Source organism: Apis dorsata, unplaced genomic scaffold (genome assembly GCF_000469605.1).
Source record: "Apis dorsata unplaced genomic scaffold, Apis dorsata 1.3 scaffold_162, whole genome shotgun sequence".
Classification (NCBI taxonomy): Eukaryota; Metazoa; Arthropoda; class Insecta; order Hymenoptera; family Apidae; genus Apis; species Apis dorsata.
Window position 1 is genome coordinate 1,019,342 of NW_006263451.1, and position 23,847 is coordinate 1,043,188.

General features: G+C 28.6%; 1 protein-coding gene and 2 long non-coding RNA genes across 7 annotated transcripts in view; 1 reads left to right on the top strand and 2 right to left on the bottom strand.

The window, feature by feature from the left end:
* Positions 1-19,109, bottom strand: part of LOC102671357 (torso-like protein) — a 21,360-nt gene extending 2,251 nt beyond the window's left edge. The window contains exons 1-3 of one of the 4 annotated variants that reach the window (XM_031509557.1): positions 18,928-19,053; positions 18,373-18,536; positions 1-104 (exon numbers count right to left, since the gene is read on the bottom strand). Coding sequence is in view for 1 of the 4 variants with exons in the window: in XM_006613803.2 (XP_006613866.2) it covers positions 3-76 (74 nt within the window). In the remaining 3 variants the exon portion in view is untranslated. Of the gene's footprint in view, positions 105-446; positions 534-5,522; positions 5,854-18,372 lie in introns of those variants that run through there. The other 3 variants (XM_006613803.2, XM_031509558.1, XM_031509559.1) reach the window with 3 other exon arrangements.
* A 46-nt stretch (positions 19,110-19,155) lies between these two features.
* Positions 19,156-20,820, top strand: LOC102678441. Of its 2 annotated transcripts, XR_004150187.1 has the most exons (4): positions 19,156-19,282; positions 19,353-19,486; positions 20,341-20,485; positions 20,574-20,820. It is a non-coding gene; the product is annotated as an uncharacterized LOC102678441 (long non-coding RNA). The 2 variants fall into 2 exon arrangements; XR_421454.2 differs by lacking the exon at positions 20,574-20,820 and having other exon boundaries at positions 20,341-20,542.
* A 632-nt stretch (positions 20,821-21,452) lies between these two features.
* Positions 21,453-23,030, bottom strand: LOC116185350. Its single transcript, XR_004150191.1, has 2 exons — positions 22,738-23,030; positions 21,453-22,166 (listed from the first exon to the last, which is right to left on the bottom strand). It is a non-coding gene; the product is annotated as an uncharacterized LOC116185350 (long non-coding RNA).
* Positions 23,031-23,847: the final 817 nt, after the last annotated feature.

The window sequence follows — 23,847 nt, forward strand, 5'->3', positions numbered from 1 at the left end:
ATCCGTTGCTGAACCGTATCCCGGTTAACAACGCGATCGTCCACGCCAGGAGCAAGAATCGCGTGCGCGACCACATCTCTCGCGGCTGCCTGCGGCGAAACCACCTGGAACAGGGGGACGAAGATTCCGTTCAGAATGAATATTGAACGAGGTAGAATGGAAGAAGTGAGAATGGAAATGCAAAGGGTGAATAATGATTTTAGGGAATTTTTACCTTTTTAAGTTTGCTATAAGGAAAAAGAATTGTGCGTGAAATTAATAAATAAAAATTGGTTTGGTAAGATCGACGAATCTACTAATAAAATCTACTAATAAAATTGATATATTTAACTGCTCATTGATTAGGAAATCTCTATTCAATAACTATAAAATGATTTTTTTAAATTATCTTTACATTCTTCAATTTAGAATAAAAAAAAATCTAGATAAAAATTATCGAATCTTACGGTATTAATTCTTGAGACGTAAAAGATGACAGGAATTTTCTCACATCTTTATAACACCATCGACAATTTCATTCACAGCCTCACCACGATCAATTAAAATCAAAACAATACAAAATTAATCTCATAATCCTGAACGTAATCCTGTGCTTAATTATATTATTATCGTATGAAATCGTTTAGAACGTAAACTTGGATTTTTCACGAAAACAAATCTACAAATACACATTTACGTAGGAAAAGACGCGTTCTCAGCTCAGTGGCGTCTATCGACGTCTCAGATCCGCGAGTGCAACGCAACGAGTCGCCGGTAAATCGCCGCGAGTTATCTTGTTTTGTAGGTCTAGGTGCACATCGTCGAGGCGTTTGCAGAAGCAGTACTGCGGCCTTCATCCCCACCTGACCACCGGGCGAACACCTTCCTCTAACGCGGTTCTCCAGCATGCAAGGCACCACTGGCTGGGCGAGTGGTTTACGAACGTTTAGGATCTCCACTCGGTGGAGATAGGCACCGATGCGAGTGCTATAATAATTAATGTTTGCCAATGTTTTTCAAGGAATATTAGTATTTTAACCTTTTTAGAAATTCATACGTGGATAGAAAATAGAAATGTGCTGACACATAGAGAGAAATTTATGACTTTTTATCTAAAATTTTAGTAACAGTGTTCATTGTGTGAATCCTAAGGCTTCATAAATGTCTAATTCACGATAAATGCGATGTTAAAATTGTAAAAATATGTGTCAATATATAAATAGAAAGCTATTAATTTCAAATAATTTTGAAACGGATAAACGAAATGCATAAGTTCCTATTTTATAAAGAAGAATATATAAACGTACATTGAATATGTGTATCGTTAACTTTATTAAAAAACTATCATTTGTCATTTCTAATCATATTATCTGATCAATTCCTGAAAAAAATTGTATTTGCAACGACGAAGAGAATATAAAAGAGATTTGAAAGATATTTTTAAAACATCCATTTAACACATCTGCTTATATTTTTATCAATTTACAAAACTATCTATTTTCTTTATCTTTCTCAAAGACAAGCCAATATAAATCACTAGGCAATAAGATACAAATTATTTATTCGAAACGACAATATTCATAAACTCCAATGTATTGTGGATATTCAACAAAATATGTATTCATTCTTCACAAATAATTTGAAGACTTAAAAATCTGTTAAACATTTACGAATTCTCATGCATGCATACTATATACGCGCTCATATTGCGTGACTAATTGATCTTAGGCTTGATCCTTCTTCGAGCATTTTTTTTCCCGCGTTTTCTCATGGATTCAGGAGGATCTAGAAGAAACGGTCGCTCGTTCGTCTCGGTTGGCCGCGTGCACGCGAGTCCGTGCATCTTGATAAATGTCCACGCGACACGATTGATCGTTATGCACGACGACTGCGATTTATGCGCTATTCCGCGTTAACGGTATATTACTCGTGAAGTGCGTTTGACAATGAAAAGCACCGAACGGTTTACTTCCGTGTTGATAACCGAGCGAGATATAATATTAGCTGTTCACCATTGTTCTTTCTCACGCCGGATAAGGAATGACTACTTTACATGAAAGACATTGATCACGACATGTTTGTGTGTCCCGTTTTAATCGAAAGAATTTTAATGGTTTATCTATATCGGGATTGAGGTTGCCATTCAGTAACGATCGACTCGTTAATTGAATCGAAAAGGCAATTAATAAGGAATAAAAGCATTAATAGACATATCAATGAGAGTTGGTATCTAAAAAAAAAAAAATCTATTAATAGGTACATACTGATAGATAAAGTGTTAATAAGTCAGAAGTGATACAATGAGAAGATAGATATTCGGATATTCTTGTATGAATATCTATCAAATGAATATCTAAATGTTTATCACTATTCACGTGACAAACATCCGCTATGGTAAAATAATGTCAAAGGTGACATACTTTCAACATGAAAAAAATATTAAAATGTTACCTTGGAAATGATATATATGTTATTTTTATTTTGTATTTCTAACATGATGGTAAAGATAATTAATTTTAATAGCTAAATCATTTTTGATCTAATTAATTTAACGATAAGAATGTAATATTGTATTTGAGAATAAAGCTCGATTTAATTCTAAAATATTTTGGATTTGCACTTGTAATGTTAATTACATAAATTTAAATCTACTGATGTGAGTCATCTTTAATTTATTTACTGTATTTCTGATTGAAAATTATGTATCTCATATTTTATTTTGAATTTTTTTCAAATAAAAAATACGAGTTTATCATAAGAAAAAATCTTATAATCTAATAATAGTAAAATCTAATAACACGTAACAGAATCACTAAAAAAGTTTTCCGAAGGTTACATCGTCAAACCTTCACCTATTCCTTTCTTTTATATTATGATGAGAATGTAAAAGTGTTTTAAGAAGAACAAGGTTTCATAATAATGTCGTTAATTATTTTCAATCACGTAACAACCAAAGTTATGTTTGTTTCTTGGACATCTTCCAACTTTAATTCGCAACTGGAAAAACACATTGGTTGATAATTATATATACTTGTTTTTCATCTCACAAAACATGAACAATCAAAGAATATAAATATAAAAACGATGCTTTTCAATTCTTGTTTCAAAAAATCAAAAGAATTTTTTTAATTTTTGAAAAATTAATTAATAAATCAATTTTTTTTTATTAAATTAAATGTTCATCACATAAAGATTCAATCAGTGCATTTTTGCATACAATAAATCATTAAAACTCAAAGATGAAATCACTGTAAAGTATGAAGCAATCAATCTATTGCTACGAATTCATTTCCTTTGAATTGCCATTACATGGCTTAATTAATAATTTGATTAATAGATTGTAATATTTTCACAAAAGAAATAACTTCCCATTATCTTAGCATACAATGTATTAGTATGTAAAAAATTGTTATATATTTATTACATAATTTTATTACTGTAACTATATGAATATTATATTTATTACAAAATTATAATATAATATACATTTTATATGCATCTATTTTCAAAATATGTAAAGAAGTAAGCTGTATACAGCCATATCTACGCTTACATAATAGGAAGTTATTTGTCCATTTATCTCGAAAGGAAAATCGTTCTACATACCCAGATTCCAGTTACAGCGTTGCAAACGAAAGTTTCCATACATATTCATAAGATTGCAACAAAGAGTTCAGTACAAAACTGACGGCAAAGTAACTTCATTCTTTGCCATCTTATTATTAATTCTTCTAATGCGAAGCAAGAAAAAGAAAAAGTATGAAAGTAAACTGCTTTTCAACATCGATATCTAATATATGTATACTAAATCAATACGTAGATAGAAAATTTCTGTAAAAAAAAAATTTGTAATTAAAAAAAAAAGAATAGCAATTTATATCTTTTTATTATTACTGAAATGATATTAAATTTTATTAAGAGAATTTAAAAAATTTAATGATTAAAATAAAGAAGATATATAGTTCTTATAATACTTAATTAATCTTTATCATAACGTAATGAAATCCGTTATTGCAATTATCTATGCATGCTACATTTTAATTACTTCCAACGGTACACGATTAAATAAAATTAACGCCTACTAAAACATAACACAGCTTTCAACATAAGACCCAATATACACAGCATAATGGAAACAATGTATTCTTCGACATCCGCCCAGTCGAAGACGGTGAAGCTTCCAAATTAGCAAAACGGAAGTGGAACAGGTTCCACTTTCGCCATTCTCCGTTAAGCGTATGAAAGTGGCTTGTCACCGTGATTAGAAGTTCACGGACGTTCTAAACAGGTGAAGTTCGCATGTATTGTTCAAGCGTTTAACCTAATTGACGTCTTCCTTAAAATTTCAAGGATAGAGAAAGGGAAATTTGCCGATTTATGATAAACCGATTTCCAATATTAATGAAGACAACAATGTTAAGTTTCTAAATATGTTAAAACCTAACAAGGATTAAATTCGATTACTATTGGTACGTGACAAATATTTTCGTTTGAGTGTAACGTAGAAAGTTTCGTAAAATTGAACGAACATAAATATTATCGATATTTCTGCATGTTCATTCTCGCGATGCTGCATTAAAAGCATATAAACTGTTGTGTAACATGTATTATGCATCGAATGATCAACGAACGGGGGAGTCATAACAGCCAGATAAACGACTTTATACGTATGTAATTTCTTACTGAGAAATTTTATAATTTCGATAGTATGATATATGGAAGAATAATTTACATATATCCTATTATATAATGCTAGAATATGTATCATAAATTAAAGTTTTAATAGAAAAAAATAAGAGCGATTTTTTATTGTTGACAAAATTTTAATTTTTTCAAATTTTTTAATCATTTAGTAGTATATAAAACAGGAAGTATGCTTTTCAATTATTCATGCGGATAATTGAATAAAATTTGTGCAACACGAATATTTAAAAATTTCAAGTTTCATTGAAAAATTATACAAGAGAAATTATATAAGAGAAAGTCAAAATACATATGACGTTAATAAAAATCGATAAAAAAACACTTATATAAAACTAATCATAAGAAAATATATGCATGCAGTTGTAAATTTATAAGTCACTCATTTCACGAGAATACATCTTCCGTATTTATCAATGGCTACGCATTCAAAGAGTTATTTAAACAATTTGTGTACAGTTAATCAGCTGATTAGTTAGAAAGTTGAAAGTCCCTTTCTATTAACATCTAAGAAACTTATAGAAAATGTTAAATTTCCAAGGAATTGTATTGTACAATGAAAAGACATATATATAGTCACAACGAAACAAAAAATTATCTAAATTCCTTAATTTTGATAAAAAAATTTGTTATCAAAATCAAAAACGAATTCTTTTTCTCTAATGAGATAATAAGATAAAAATGAAAAAAAAAATCTGTCAATTTCGCAATTATTTTAAAAATCAACCTTAAAGTTAATCGTCATAACAACTGCGATCCACGCGCCTGTCACTAATTCGAAAAAGCACCTAACCGTACTGAAGATCACTCGAGTCGCGAGAATCACGATGTTATCGTCATACCTTGTCGAAGAAACGATGCGTCAGAGATGCAAAAAGTATTCTTGTGGGACAATATCGTCGCAGAGGAAATTGTTGACAACGAATTCGATATGTTACCGTATGCGCGCGCGAGACAATAACGTGACGAATAACCGCGGTATATAAAAAACACCATTGAAAGAACAATCGAGTGCACGCTGCGATTCAGTTGTCGGTGGTACAAGAAGCGAGGTGGTACGTGACACAGAACTTAATGGGGAGGAATTATTTAAGTAGTGTGTTCGTGTGGTCGTAAGGATCACGAAAGGGGTCTTTGCGCAGTGGATTAGACATCGGAAGCGATATCATGCGCCCGGCTGAAATATTCGTCTTTTAAATCTACGATATATATTTAAGCAACAAAAATACCGACTTGTAATAATATATCCAAATATTTTAGATAATATTTATTTTAAATATTGTAAGTGATTATTATAAAAAATACATAATATCGAATAAGAAATAATAGAAATTTTGTCTTTTAAAGACAAGAGACTGACCTTCGAAGTGATTTCAAGAATATATAAATTATCTGTTGCATTTAATTACCAGTTTTCTCGCACCCATTTTCCACATTTTACGGTGATTTATGACTATGGTAACTTGGTTCGCGTGATTTAGCAAAATCGGAATTAAATGAATCTGTAATTCGTATGCAAGTTTCAAAACTTACAGACATGAATCGTGTTCTCTAGATATAAGGTTTAAAAAAAGAGAAAGAAAGGAGTGTAATAAATGATTGTTACAATTATTCCGCTCGTGAATCACGATGCACGTGCACTTTAATGTCGTGACTATTATTTGCTGGTCTATCAATTTTGTATTCAGCATAATTCTCTCCGATTATTCCTAAAACGATATATTTGAATCACAGAAATGTAACTAAAAACAAGGACACTAAAAACAATTGAAAATTTGATCTAAAAAGATCAATCAATTTAATGATTGAATCTTTTATTTTAAAGAAATTATAAATTAATTATTAAATTAAAATAAAGTAATTACCTATAATTTTTTTACAAATAAAGATCATGATGAATGAAAAAAAAATAAAAAACTAAAAAGAGAAGTAAGATTTTTTAATAAATTTTGATATAGACAATCCTGGAAACTAAGGTAAACGACTTCAGACATCAACATCTCATACAAATGACTTTATTCTTCATTCACTGAGTTCAATATTTCTGGGTACTGTGTAATTCATGCTGTTAAGCCATGAATAATGGAAGATTTCGTGAGATCTTTTAAAGTTCTTGGTTTTTGGGATTATATCAACTCTTTGAAATTCTTTGAAGGTTATGGTTTTTACATCCATGTTGAATCTTGAATCTATTAAAAATTCAAAATCGTAAAAACTTTTCTTTTTACTACATAGTTAAAAATAACCTCTGCAATAGTTGCTTACCTATTATAAAAATTAAAGCATTCTTTGATATTATAATTATTTTCATTGTCCTCATTATTATTTCTACAATTCCATTATTAATATTCATTACATCGAATGACATTATGAACACATTTTTTAACCCACTATCTAACCTCCATTCTCTTCAAAACTACTTTGACCCATCTCACGAAACAATGCCGCGTGTGTTCATTCCACTTCACCGAACACATCAATCTCTTCCCTTCGTAATACGGGTGCAGATGAAAATGACGTGTTCTCTTCATTCCCAGCATTGCTATCATATGACGGATTTAGAAAGGGAGACACGTAATTCGTAAATAAAATCCGCAGTCCCGTCGTCTAAACTAAGTGCGATTAATTTTCTTCTCAACGGTTATTCTATGAGTAACGGTTACGCAGCTAACGTTACTAATATGCTTGAAATGTATAAATGATCGCGCACGCGTTCACACCATCATTTACCGGCGTGCACCGTGGCGCGCCAATTGCGCGCGCACGTATACTTCGTTCTTTCGAAACGAAGCTAGTGTTTATTCGATCGTCAGTCACATTCATCGTTTGACATCCGTTAAATGATATATATAGAGAACATGACGAACCCACAGAACAGCGTAGAATTTCATAAATACCGTTATTAACTATTTCTATTCGTTCATGGAATCATCAATCGATTTTGTTAATACGAATACAACGTGAGTTTTTTTGGCGAATGTTGTATTAAAGATTCGTGATCAAGTACGTAACAATTTTATTTATATCTGGTCAATGATGAGTAGTGTAATTCATTAAATGATTCAATAAATTGCATTCGTGCTTGGGATAGAATTTTAGTAGAGTTGAATGTACGAATTAACTGAATATATACGTATATAGAAACGACATTTTTATCGTTCATTATAATTTAATATACATGCACAGATATGCTGATATTATTAATTATATCGCATACATTATCATGTTAGTATCATTATGTTGTTGAACGATATCGTTGTGTTATCATGTCGTTAGATTGATGTTGATAGGCACGGTGATTTTATAATACCCATTAAAATTTTATATATAGATATACATCAATATACATGTTTATTTTTATTATTTTTGATATGTTAATATTGTCATAATTCTCGATTATAAATATTATTATATATATTTTTATACTCATTCCTTTTCCAATAATACCAATAAATAACATTTTTCTCTCTTTTCAGATTTTTTTCTATTGATAAAATTGTTATATTATTATGAAAAAAAATTAAATGTTTCGAAATAGTTTTTTTTTTCCTGGAGAAAAATTTATACGATTTACTTTTGTTGTAAACAAAAAGTTTCAATTATCGTTGTAATCAAAGTAATAAGTTTGATATCCATTGTTCGTGCACAAATTACAGTGTAAGAGAGAAGACTGAGGGTCAAGAAATCGAGATGGATTTACCCTACCGGATCACGCAAGTTTATTCGACTTCCGTTAATCAACATTCCCCTCTACATTGTAGAGTCTGTTCTTTCCCCCACGAAACTAATTGTTATGGGTCACTGACTGTTTGTTGCAAGACAGCAAAAGATAACGCGAGTCAGCAGCGTTGCCGTTCCAATCACCATCGCACTTGTTGCCACTACACACTTGTTGCACTAATTCTATTGAACGAACGATCTCGCGGTGTCGATTTAATTGTTTGCTCGATTATATCTTTGTAATATTTCTTTTGTCGGTGATATGAAGATTGATTGTAAATGTTTGAAAAATTTAAAACCAGATAAATTGATAAATATAATCTGTCAATTGGATTTTCTTAATCCTTTATGATTCTACATTGAATTAAACTCGATTTAATTAACTATTTTATTTTACTTTATACATATATATGCATATTCTTTCATATTACAAATTCAATTTATAAAAACAAATAAATGATTAATGATTTTCTTAATTATAAAAATATAAAAATACATTTAAATTATGAACAGCTTTTGAAAAATATAGTAGAAAGAACCAGTTATGATGAAATATCGAATATTACTTTGATCTATAAAACATTAACTTTCCAATGAGCAAAATTGAAAACTTATAGAAATATATTATGCATAATAAATATTACTTATGAAGTCGTTGACTGAAATTTCCAATAAATATTTGCTGAATTTATAGTTTTATTTTCTTTATGAATAGTTGTACAATGTTAAAGTTTTAGAAAATATCAATATATCTTTCAAATTGAAACTTATACATAGAATCAATACAAAAAAAAAATAATTGAATTAATATTTCTTTCTTTTTTGGATAACTTTTTTATACATTTAAAACCAGTTTCTTACATCCTTGCTTACAAAGAAAAGAAAATCACTACTTCCTACTTTCTTATAGAGTTTCAAGAGTTATTACGATATCTATTTTATACATTATTAAGATAAATTATTATAAATTAATAATCAAAGATTATTAATGCAAAAATATATTAATGTTTATGTTATGTTATCGAACGCAAAAAGCTTGTTGATGAATTATGAATTTTTTTTTTATATATATTAAATGATTTTGACTTGATTTTTTTGAGTTCTGGTTTAACGTTTTTTTTTTATTATAAAAAAATAAATAAATAATAATAATAATAATAATAATAATAATGATATATAATTCAAAATTATATAATATAAATCATTGGAAAGGAAAATATATACAATATTTAAAATGGAATCATATTAATATGCATATTCATATTATTGCATAATGTATCATTTAAATAATTTTAGATATTTATTTGCTTATTTTAAAATCTATTAAACAATAATGAAAATTGCAGAATTTAATCCCGATTTAAATAATCAATAATTTTTTTTTTTTATACATTTTTTAATATGACAAAAAAACTATTTTCATTAAAAGTTGTCGATTCTAGAATGTTAATAAAATTTGATAGAATTTCCATTATTATTGATTCAATTTTAATTTTTAATTATATTTTTAAGATAAAAAATCACTCGAAGCAAACGTGTTTAGCAACGCGTTAATAATCTTAATTGCGCTAAATAGTCGTACTTTAATATTTTTTATCCTTACTGGAATTATATAGAAGAAAATATACTTCTTTATCCAACGAAAATTTCACAATTACGATAACCGCAGGTCATCAATAATCCACCAATGTTAATTATAAACATCACGACATCGATCTATTTTTCATATAATTGAATAATAATAATAATATTCGATAAATTTATATGCATGAAATGCAATTAATTCAAAATTAATAAATCTTCAACTTCTTTATTAAGAGAATAGAAAATTCAGGGATTTCGTGAACTGAGATTTTCCATTGGACTGACGCACGTATGTAAATTAATTGCGAGGCAAACGCGGTCTTGAAAAGTAAACGTTCCTTTTATCAGGCGACAAGACAAATTACAGATATTTTACAGACGAGAAACAAGTCTAAACAGAGGCCCGGGTTTCAAACTCGGGAACGCGACCATGTTAATTGCTCTCTATTACAATGATAACTGGAACAGTTCACTTATTAAATTACTCATGTTTATGATTTGCGACATTTGCGTTAAACCTTAGTAACTTCTTTCATAAACGTCCCAGAAATGCCCATTAAAAATACATTGATTGAAATTGTTGATGAAAATTAAAAATACATCAATGTCTTCGAAAGCATTCATATGAAAATAAATAAATATATAGATGATGTTCTAAAATTTTTCGAATTCAATTTTTTCTATAATTAAAAATATTTTACGACTTGTTGATAAATTATAAAAATTTTTTCAAAATATATATTTAATAAAACCGGTTTAATCGAAAGATCTAAATCAATAAAAAATTTTACATATTTCTTTTTTTAATAAATTTAACTTTACAAATTTTATCTATGAAATCTTTCAGTCAATTTATAATCGATTCAGATCTTTTATTTTTATATTTTTATACGTTAATCTCGTTTTCCTTATATTATCGTATAATAATGATGCCTACTATTAATAGATCGACAAACAAACAAATATGTATATATTTTGGGTAAATATCACGAGTAAAAATGAATAAATTTAAACGAGTTATTAACTCATTCGTTAAATGTTTCACGATAAACGAATTTGCACTTCTATATTGCTGCATTGCAACAATCAATATGATGGATATCAAATGTTATCTATAGCCAACGAACCATAATCCATTAGCATTCTAACAATTTGTATTTACGACACACTACATTTGCCCGAATTACACATGTACGTCAATATTGAACGCGGCACCGTTTATACAACTGATTGATAATGAATCCGTGATATTTGTTAGCAACTTCACGCAGTACGTCTCATCGCGATAACTCGAACCGTATCCACTAACCGCCATTGTTAAATAATGAGAGTAGATACATAATTATTTGTATTACGGATTTCTAGAAACTAATGGATATTATATTACGTATTTATATATTCGTTTCACAAGTTTTTTTATGAGAAAAATAGAATAAAAATAGAAATGACAAATGTTATATATAAAAAAATTATCATAAATATGGAAGAAGAATGATTTCTTGTAAAAAGATAAATAAGTAGAAAAAATATATAATACAATTTTTTGATTAGCAAGAAAAATTATTTTGATTTTTGCGATTTATTGCATTAAATATTTTTTCAATTTTGAATTATAGAAGAATTAATATTTAATTCCTTAATTACTTCAGATAGTATACGCGTTCAATATTTTACGTTTTGAACTTATAAATCATCTTTTTAAATCAGTTTCGATCTCGAAACAAGTACAACCATTTTTGAAGATAGACGAGAGCAATCTTGCTCATGATTCCCCGCTGTGTCATTACTTCATGACAAGCGAAAAGAAGAATATTCGTATTCCTTTTACATCCTCTGGAATCAACCTGGCATTTAAGGAGGCATTTTAAGTATATCTTTAGAACCGTACGGTATAAGAGCACCTCGTTCCCGCGAATTGCATGCATCCATACACTCGACCGTTTTGACTCTTTCAACGAGGAGAAAAAAATCTTTCCCTCCTTGTACACACCCTTATAAGTAATTGCTTTAGGGGAAATCGGCATAACTTTGCTAAAGATACAAAGATGAAGAAAAATCAAAGAAACGTAAGAAAAAATAAATTTAAGTATTAAATAAAGAAAAAATATTTATTATTTATTTAAAATTAATTTTAAATTATTAAGTTATTACTTGTTATTTAAAATTTATTAATTTTTCGATAGACATTTATATCTCTCGATTCTCGAAAAATCAGAGAAAAAAGAAATGATCAGTATTCTTCGCAAGCTAAAAAACAATTAGTGCATATTCGAGAATTCCAATATCAAAACACAGACATCGCGCTATTTATATCTAGAAAAAAATTTCTGCCAAAAAAGAAGTCCTCGTCGACCTTGAACAAGCTTTAAGCGCATCTCCATTACCTCGCCTCCTTCGCATCTTTTACAATCTCCCGTGCAATTTCACGCATTTACCGATTTTGCAACATCATTGTGTCCAACCATGGTTATTATTCAGAATAAAAAGAAAGACGTTCCCGCAAAGTTGAATGAATAATACAACGGTGTCTATTCAACGACATATCTCGTGACATTTGCACGAAGATGCTTGCGATATTCCGCTATCAACTCGGCGATATTTCTCGCGTATCGACGATCGTCTTGCGCCATATATCTCTGTTCAAAGAAGCGAATATCTTGTGCCGCATGAGAAGCCAATCGCGAAGATCGCGTCGGTGGTCACGTTTTCATCGAGAACATACGGGCAGATGATTTTGCAATGGCTATAACAGCCTTTCAGAATCGAACGTTTCGAAGGAAACGGTTTCGTACACGCGCTCGTAAGTCTTTTCAATGGTTATTTCAATCTTCTTCGATAAACGTTTTGTAAACTTGAGAGTTATTAAAATTTGTTACGATCAGAATAATGTAAATGAAAAATACTCGATGATTATTAATTCTCGATTTAATTAATTATGGAATAATAAATTAATATATCTATGATGAAAATAAGGATGCAATTTAAGTAACCAGATGACTAATATAGGTTAATAGTTTTTTGAACTAACGGAAAAGGATTTATACTGTTCTTTTTTTTCAATAACGCAAGCGATAAATAATTTTCACGAAGCTTATTGCAAATTTTATTTATTTAATCATTAGCTAAGGAAACCGATTATTAAGAGCAAATAGTGTACTATAATAGTAAACTGTGCATATAGATACATCTAGAAAAAAATTATTTCAGGATATATTGTTACAGATATAATTGTAGGAAACAGTTTATATTTTTAAAAAGTATCATAAAATTGATTCAACGCAAATTGAGAAAATTTAAATAATAACAATAATAATATCGAAACAGGAATAATATACTCGTGGTAATATTTTCAACATTCTAACGAGTCCACCAAACATTGCAATACTGGATAATCGTTGAGCGCGAAGGAAATACAAAATGATTACAATGCTTTCTTGAGTTGTGCGAGCGGCGTGAATGGGTTTGAGACATTAACCTCGAGTCATTTTCATCGTTGGGCAACAATTTTGCGGTTAATACTTGATTTGCCGCGACGTAACAGCTGAGCGAGCGAAAAATATTTTCTACAATACGATTTCCTTAATTTCCTCTCAATCTTTGTCACGTTGTATCACGAACAATTCTTTTTTCTTCGAGAAAAATAACGCATACGATACTGAATCAAGATTTCTTCGTAATATTCAATTCGTAACTTTTAAAAATTTTATAAATAATTTTTTCATAAAGATAACTCGAGAAACGTGTTTCTACATCATTTTTTAAATATTCATAAATAATTATTTTTTATGGATATTATTATTTTTATAGATAAGAGTGTGAATATAAAATACTAAACGCGTCACGTTCTTATGTTATCATCAATCAAGAACTGATTAACATTATTACGTAAATTAATATCCACGATCCAATACAAAACCAATTAAAATTCATACGTATAAATATCTCCTATAATCAATTTGCATCAAGGTATTTTAATCCATTTCATTAAGTTCAAATACTAATTTCTATATACGTCTCGATCTCCTTAATGAACACTCCGCACACCCGATTAAATCATTATCCCATGCGTTAAAATTATCGGCTTACCGCATACACATAACATCAATAATAACAACGTCAAAAATAAAATGACAAACGATTCATCCAATTCCTATTTATATCGTAATATCGTTCGATCACGATATACAAATGTATTCACAGTAGTATCGATATTTCACGGATAACGAACAAATCGATTGATCTCGGCCAATCTCGTGCGTAAGGTCGTCGATTTACCTCGGCATGAAAGTACAAGTTCCTGGTATTTTTCTTGCAAAATCCTGTCGTTCTCGCCGGTACTATTCCGAGCCGTTTGTTCCTGGTTGAAAATCTAGGTAAGTGGTATAAGGACGGTCACCCGCAATCGTACCACGTGGTTGTAAATCGTTCCGACTCGCTTTTCCCATATATTCTCGCAATGTCTACACATCCGTGTGTATCGATACCGCGTGTATACGTTTGTATTATCGTATCGTATACACGTATGATAGATGTGAAAGTGCGTGCGTCGCGCGATACCAGTTGATAAAAGTTTTAAAGAGAATATAGCGGTTTTTTTCACAGCCAGTTTTTTCGTTCTCGCTTTAAGGGTGTTCCCGCTACACCTGCGAGCATTGCGTATCGCGAGATCTACGGATCGATGGGGGCAACCTGTTGATTCTAACGAACCCGCGTACCGGTGGTCAGTTGTGATTAGTTATCGCTGACTCATAACAAACTATACTTTGTTTCAGAAGGAAATTAAATAAGCCAGCGGTGACTAGAGGACTGCGTGACTTTTTTAAATTCGTTATGGTTTTATTACGGATATGCATATGTATTGTAGCTGTACACGTGGTGCAAATGGAAGAGATTATATGATCTTTGTGAATTGATTTAAGGAACATTGATGGAATTTGCGATATACGTATCTATGTATATGTCTCACACTATTGAGCTAAGAAGATTTCAAAATTAAGGAAAAGAATTTGATAAACGAGATAGAAATTTGATTTCTTGTAATCGATTTGCATTAATAGGGTTTCACAGATCGCTGATTCATTGTTTTATTGTAATTTTTTCCTCTATTTTTTTTTACGTAAGAATAGCGATTTTATACACGAACGAACACCTTCAACGAAATCGTTAACTCGTCCTAAATATTCTGTATATTGAGCAACGTGTATGGAATAATTTCTATTATATGACGCGAGTACTTTCCTAATCGAATTGAATTGCTATAGAGAAGTGTAATAAAATAAAATCGTGATAATTGATTGCCAAACGAATTGCTCCTCTTCTAACGTGAATCGATTTTGTATAAAATGCTTTTAGAATTATGTATCATATTTATTTGATATTTCTTTAAATTATGCGTGTTTTTAATTTTTCACTTTCAGTAAAAACAAAAAAAAAAAAAAAAAAAGAAAAAAGATGCGGACTTTAATTTTATAGATATTCGACCCTGACTCATATTTTATTCACCTTCAAAACGAATGCAAAAGTTATCCTTGAATGATTTCGAAAAATTTGACCTCTATTTCGAAATTCGTTTGCACATTAAGCAACTTTCGATCAACGATCCTCGCGATATTTAATTGAATTATTTCATATTTAGATTCATTTCAAGATAATGCAGATAATAATACTACAATGTAAAAAAAATGTAAAATAGAGAGAGCAGTATAGCTGGAAAATTTTAAATTCAATTAAGAAATCAACAGAAAGTCCGAACTGACTATTAATTAGATTGCTGCAATTAAATCCGTTTAAGTATCGTAGTATTTTCTAAACAAGTCAGTTGAAATTATAATAAGGTTTATTTGTACTTATTTTTTATTATATTTTAATATAATTTTGTTCAAGTGTTCATTCCATTCGTGTCCTTCTTTGTAAGATTACTTTACTCGCAGCCTGTTGAACTATTAATCTAAATTGCAGCTTTCATATGAATCTGAACATATGTATATTACATAAATCAAAATCCTTGTTTTTGCACGTGTTAAGCACATGTGTTCAAGGATAACAATCAAATTTATTAATAATTTACATTTAGATATTCATATATTCTTACCAGATATGATTATTGCAATCATTATCATTATTTTAAAAATCATGAGCTAAAATATATATATACATTAACATTTTGAATTAATTTTGAATTAATTTTGAAAATATTAATTTTTATTAACTAATGCAAAATTGCAAGAAAAATCTATTAGAATATATTACATTATAAAAGAAAACATTATGGTTTGTTTTATTGATTAAATATTGATATTCACGACATCGAAATCTAATTTTAAAATTGTACGAAGATACACAGTTAACGAATGAGCCTAATAATCCCCTAAGCACAACGAGACCAAGGCTGAATTGCCGCAATCCAACTTTCAGTAGGCTCTTCAGCCTAGTAATTATTGCTATTATAAATACTTTGAGGTTCGTTCTTTTGAATAACTATATAGTTTCACTATATTCGAATTTATTATTTCTAAAATTTATTCGAATCATTCATTGCATTCGAATCTATTATTTGTGAAATTTCTAAAACTTGTTATATAATTTTTTAACATTCTTTCATATTCTATTCACTATTCCTTTATAATAACAAAATATGTGATTAAAGCATTCATTCACGATCGACATCATATGTTCCATATATTGTTCCTTCGTTATTATTTGAAATATGACAACGCACATAGGTTAAGTACATTCGATATAAATGCAGATTAATTCTCTGTAACAATCGATTATTAAATCCGCTATTCGAGCATTAAATATCGAGCATCGATCATCGATCACTGTGAACAATTCGAATAGGATTTCGGTGAAACATAACCCAACGTTTAATGCAATGAGAGGTTAAATAACGCGTTAGGTAAGTCGATATGCAATGTTCGAACAGTAGCCTCACGTGTGGCTCGTGTATATGCGTGCACCTCGATTTCGATGGTAAATCTACTTCCTGAATGGAGGCCTACTTTGCCAAGTGGCTAACAAATCAGTTCCATAAGGTCGAAACATATGAAAGAATTGTTGAAAGTTATTTACCGTATTATTACGGTCAAGTGTAATTTGAATATAGGTTAGTTTATGTTGCTATTTAGTGTGGATATATATACATATTGAATATAACCGAAAGTTTAAAATATTATATATATCTGTAAATTACAAAGATGCAATTTTTTTTTAAGATTTTTTATACTTTTTTTTAAAGAAACTTTCTATTTAAAGTAAAATTATAAATCGTGTAATAGAAAAATAATTCTTAAATGAAAATATTATAATTAAGTAAATAAAATACTTAATTATAATAACATATGTTAATAATATTATATAATATTGATTATTGCGATAAGAATATTTCCTTAAAAAATCTAACTTAAACTGATAAAATATAAATACACTTGTTTCAATATTATTGATATTATACATATATATTTATACATGCATATATTTACATATTTGATTTATAAAATAATTTTTTTCATCACAATATTTTTTTAGTTAAAATGCTAAATTATTGATAATCAATGATTATCATTTACGATGAAAAATATGCATTTTAAATAAAAACAACAGTAAATTCCAATGATATTATTCAATCTTGAATAATAATTAATCTCTTGTTTAACCTTCCATTATGTACAAAATCATATCTTCCATGTTATAAAATCGACAAACAAATCTATTAAAAATGTCCTGTATTTTTAATAAAACCATAAGATAAAAGATTTTAACAAAATTATATGTAAACGATTTTAAAATGTAATTCAATTATTAAAAATTTCTACATATTTACATTTACGTAAGAGATATGAAATGGAATATTATCATAAATTTTGTTTATCTACTTTGATCATTCATAACTACAAAACATCTAACAAAGAAAAATATCGTTTTGAATAGCGAATTTGAAAACATGAATTGTAAACAGCACGTATGTACTCAGCCATTCGTTCTCACGATAGAACATGTTCTTATATTAGCATATTCGTCTTCACCCTTCTTTCATTTTTCTATTCAAATAAGATATTTATATTGAATTTTCAAAATAATGAATTTTCAAATAATTCAAAAATAACTTTAAAAATAAATCGAATTCTGAATATATTTCAGAATAATTTTAAATAATAACGAACTTTTTTTCCTACACTTTTTAAAAAAACGCATTATTCTTTGAGAAACTAATTACGTAAAAATTATTGAGATTTAAAAATGCAATATTATAATTATCTATCTGATTAATTACTTTAATAATTAAACAGTCAAGTATTTTTTTATATCTTTTTATATTTTTTTAATATTAAAATCATCGTATCATGTCGATAAAATTATGGAACATATGCAACAAAAAAAAAATCTTACCTAAATGTTTCAAGGATTCTCCATTTCTTCTTGTTCACACTTTATCCTTTCGATATTGCAATTACACAGATCCAACAAAATGTATAAGCATTTCTTGTAGATTTTCTCATAAAATCATTATTGTTCGTTGGATTCACTCGTTCTGCATTTCAAGTTATTCCGTCCTGTACCAAATAACAAACATCCGCTTAACCTCACCACGATCGTACATCACATTATTAATCTAATTTACTCAGAATCACTCAGTGAAATAATCAAACTTATTCAGTTTCCTAATACTTTCTTTATATTTTTGAATTTAATACAACAAATGAATTTAATATATTGACTCATTGTACGCAGATCACAAGCTGTCACCGCGCAGAATCGCACCGGTAATTTTCGCGGTATTTTATTTCACACACGTTTGACTGGTTCGTTGTAGATGCAATCATCAATCTATAATCGAATCTTCAAATCAATCGATAAGAAACGATGTCTCGAACTCACGCAGAATTCTTTTTCAAGCCCTGATCCAAACTGTGCGTTCACACGTGCGGCGTGTTTCTCGTATACCTTCTCCTTGTCTCGATAGGAATCGACCGCGTCTACCACTGACAACGATCGATCGATCGATCACAATCGACACCGTGTTCTGCTCTCGATCACGACAGACCACGATCTCACCATGAGCAGCGAGCCTTCGCGACTGCGGCCGCTATTTCGTATCTACTTGCTGTGGCGAACGATCGCCGGTAAATGCGCGCGCGTATGTGTAGAGTATCGTATACTCATAAGGCGCTAATAAACGAATGTGTGCGCGCGCGTGCATCACGTACACATTGCTTGTAGAGTGAGGGTGGGAGATGACAGGAAGGGGAGGGACACGAAGGTTCTAACCTCGCGGTGGGTGGTAAACGATAGATAAGATGTATCCTTTTTTCATTCTTTTTGACAAGATCAATCCTTGTCTGAATCATATGAATCCTTAAGTGGTATAGGCGCTTCCATTTTGTCTTTTGAGCACTGCACCACAGGGAAGAACAAGTTTTCTGAATGTTCAAAAATCCATATTTTAAATCGATTTATGATGGAGATGAGGAAGGAAGAGAAAATGATAGGAAGAAGATGGTAGGTAAGAAATAAAGTGCATTATTTATAGTTTTCTTCGTTTAGAAAAAATAAATGAGAAAAAATTATGGATCATATAAATTTTAATTAAATAAAAATATAAATCTTATAATAATCAAATATTATAAATAATCAAAAATATAAAATTACAAAGTATCATAATAAGTATAAAGTATCATTTATTTTTCAAAAATAATATTAAATAAAATAATTATTTAATATTCAATTGTATTTGCTATTTATATTAATCAAATAATGGATTTTTTTATGTTTACAACATGAGAATTTTCAAATTTGAATTTATATGATTTAAAAATGAACAATTTTATTATAATGATTATTTTATATTAAAACGTGTGAAATCTTTATGACATTAAATGAGAGATGCATGACTAACTCGAACATGATAAGATCATTTCCTATTACGCATTCGTGGTTTCAATTTTTTAACAAAAGAATGAATTTGTTTCTTGATATCGAAAGTATCAAAGTAAATACTTGAAAATAAATATCAACATAATCTACATATATATAACATATATAATCTATATAATCCATTTGCATATATGTACTTCACTTTTTATAAATTTTTTAAATAAAATATTAAATTACTATCTATTAAGAAATTTATTAAATTTCTAAGTTTATTATTTAATAACAAATAATTCCTTAAAATATAGAAAAATATTTCAATTCAAATAAATTTTTTCTTATTATTTTCATTTTTATAAATATATAAATTGATTTTATTCGTTTATTAGGACAACATAGATCGGATTGTGTGCAATGTTTGACACTGATTATGAAAAATTTATTCTCACAATAAGAAGAAAAATTCTAAAATTTTTTGAATTGCAGAATATCGATATATACTTAAAAAAATATTACCACGGTAATCGAGGTGACACAAAAACATCGTAAATATGTACACGACAAAACAGGGAATAAGAAATGTGGTAATCGTTTCACTTTTGAAACTTTATCGAGTTTGTTGCAAGAAATGGTAAGCGATCTCACATTTCGTAATCAGCCGATCTGATTTGCCTCATTACGCGTAAGCTTCCTTCTTACGATAGCTCTTCTTCCCGCAGTTTCTTGGATAACAATGAAGTCTAAACCGTGGCACCTTCGGCCCTTGTTTCCGTTCTCACGTTCATTCGTTCTAAATGGAATCAACGATCTTTTTATTAGTCACCTTCTCATTGCTAGTTTGCCGTTTATTTAGAAAATTGTCTTGAGAAAGGATACCACCACTTAATACCTAGAGAAATTTTTACATAACAGTAATTATGATAATAGTATTTCTTTAATATTAAAGATACTTATATGTTCAATTTAAAAATTATTATTATTTATTAATTGAATAAAATTATATTTTTAATTAATATATAATAATAATTTCATATTCTCTTTCATATTCTATATTTTTGTAAGATTTGATTATTTGTAATATATGATGATTTAGTATATATATTTTGATTAAATTTGATTATACTTCATTATTTTTAATTCATTTCATTTATTTTATACTTATTACTTTACTTATTGAATTCTTATTTTAGAGATTAACTTTGTTTAAGGATATTGACCACTCCAATAATTCGCAATGAATTACATAAGCATGTAGATTGCTGGTGAAAGGGATTCACATTCAGTTGACAACAGAAGTCTCTACAAAATCGGTAATTATGTCAATAGATTCTGAATTTTAAACTATAAAAGCTCATGTCGCTCAAAAAAATTAAAAAAAAAATCAATTCATGTGATTTATGTAATAGACTTATATCCATTATTCTAATATATTTTTTGTACTTTGACAAAGTAATATATACAATATATACATCATATTATATACATATTTCTTAATAATGTTTCATTTACACATCATTTATATACTTTCACTTAATTTTTAACAAATTATAATCATGAAAATTGCCAAAAATCCCAAAAAATTGTAATGTTCCATTTATCAATTACTCAATCTTTAATAACCATATTTTATCAAGGCAATAACTCAACCCATAAACCTATTTAAAAAATTTTTTTTTATATTTCTCATCAAAATTTTTCCACTTGCAAAATCGTTTCGTAAAATAGATTTTTATTTATTCGACATTGTAATACGAATTAAATTATCTTCCAAAAATAAATCACATACTCGGATTTCTTATTTGTGAAACGCATTGAACGATAAATGTATTTAATTAAGATGCGCATACCAGCAAAATACACCCTCTCTCGAGATCTATCTTACACAGACGTAGCATGTATGGTATATATTCTGACGATCACGACCTTGAGGAATACTAATGACCCATCCGATATGTAATCCAACTGCAATTCTTCCTGCAAGAATTGTTATAATAGTTAAAATTTCTACGATAATTAGCCCGTGTTTATTAAAGTGAACGAGTGAGAAAAGTCGGCACGGTTGTGTAAATATCATCTGATTTCGCAATGGCTGGCCAACATTTCGAGCGTGAAAGTTCTGATACCACGACTGGCCGGAAAAGAAATGACTATGGATATCGTGCGAATCGACTCGGTGATTCGATGCAAAAGAACACGTTTAATCGAAGTTAAATAACACTACGACGCGTTACGTGATTTTCTTCGATTTTTCTTTTTCTTTCTTCATTTATATCTTTTGATATTTGAGTATACCATTGTCCGATTTCTTGAATCTGAAAATATATTTCGTTATTAATATTATATATATATTGATATGATATGTATGATTCAATATTTTTATTAGTAGCGAGAAACAAAAATGTTTTGCATAAAAAATTAAATAAAAAAGTTTGTGATGTAGAGTTATTTAAACTTTAGGAATTTGAAAGTGTATTTTTATTTTGATAATTTTTTGATAAGTTGTACAATCAAATTCGGCATATCTAACTCATAAGAATTAAAACAATATTGTATTGGGAAAAATATGATGTCGAAAAAACGTGCTAAATACGTAAAACATTTTATCTGAGAATTTCCTTTCGCAATCTTATCATTTTCTTTTCAATAATATAATAATCTGGAATCTTGAATAGTTAACTTCTCTAATAACATTTGAAGAAAAACAAATCGAATAAAAAAAATTAAACTAATAATGAAAAAAGTTTCTTCTTCTCTTTTTTTGTAGTTTTATTATCATATAAAGACTAATAACCAGAAAAACTACGGTGTTAATAATTAGTTGGTTATCGAAAGAGAAATGACTAGTCGGTGAAACGAGGCAAGGGTGAAGGTTATATTACTCACGATTCAGCACATCACACCATTTCAAGTTATTCATCAACGTTTTTGAACAAAGACATTTGTTATTGGTGGAAAAAATTCTATTAAACCAATACTCGAGTTTATTGAATTGGCAATGTTTTCAGGTGCAACAAGATTTCGTTTCGGAAAAAAAGTCCTTCACTTCACTGGCACCAGTTTGTGAAAGTGAATTCGGCCCTTTTGCTGAGCAACTAATGTGAAATAAGACCGGCCCCATTTAATGTTAATATGCAATATTAAATATTATAGTATTTTAAAAGAGAATGTTCAAATAAGTTTAAAGTTAGAATCGATATTACATAAAAAATATAAATTGTTAATTCGATTCATTGAAAGATTTTACAGATTTTTAAATAAAAATGACTTACCTCATAATTTATTTCAACGTCTATAATTCTAAATAAACTTCAAATTTTATTTTCTTTTGTATTCAAGTTGTGAAAGAGATGCTACTTTGTCAGACTATTAGTAGAATCCAAGAAAACCGGTTGCTCAAGCATTAGCAAGAGAGTGTATTCAGAACCTTGAAATTATAAATTTTACATCATAATTTTTACAATCTTCTAACATTGTCCTTTTTAAGCTATGATATTCAATGACAACAAGATAATGCAGACAATATTTTCGCAATAAATTGAAAGTCAGAGATCGATTAGGTAATCGTTGCATGAATTAACTCGATTATTATTATCTTTTAATCATTTTTGCTCGTATTACATATATTTTCGAAGAGTTAGATTCTACGTTTATTCCTATTTCATTAAATTTCATTCTTATGAAATGCATGTCTATCGAAAAATAAAAGTAGTATAAGAAATATATTCTTATATCTACTTTTTTCCTACAATTTTTTGCAGATCGATGGAATATAAATGTGTTAACGTAAGCATCATGATTAGTATCAAATATAATAATAAATAAATAAAAGAATTTATGGTAAGATATATCAAATGCATAAATTAACATAAACATTAATTTTAATATAACAATATGATTAAAATATTCTTTCATATTTTATTATTTTTAATTTTAAAAAAGAATAATTAATTTGTAAAAATGAATTAATTATTAAATTTATTGTTCTAATTAATT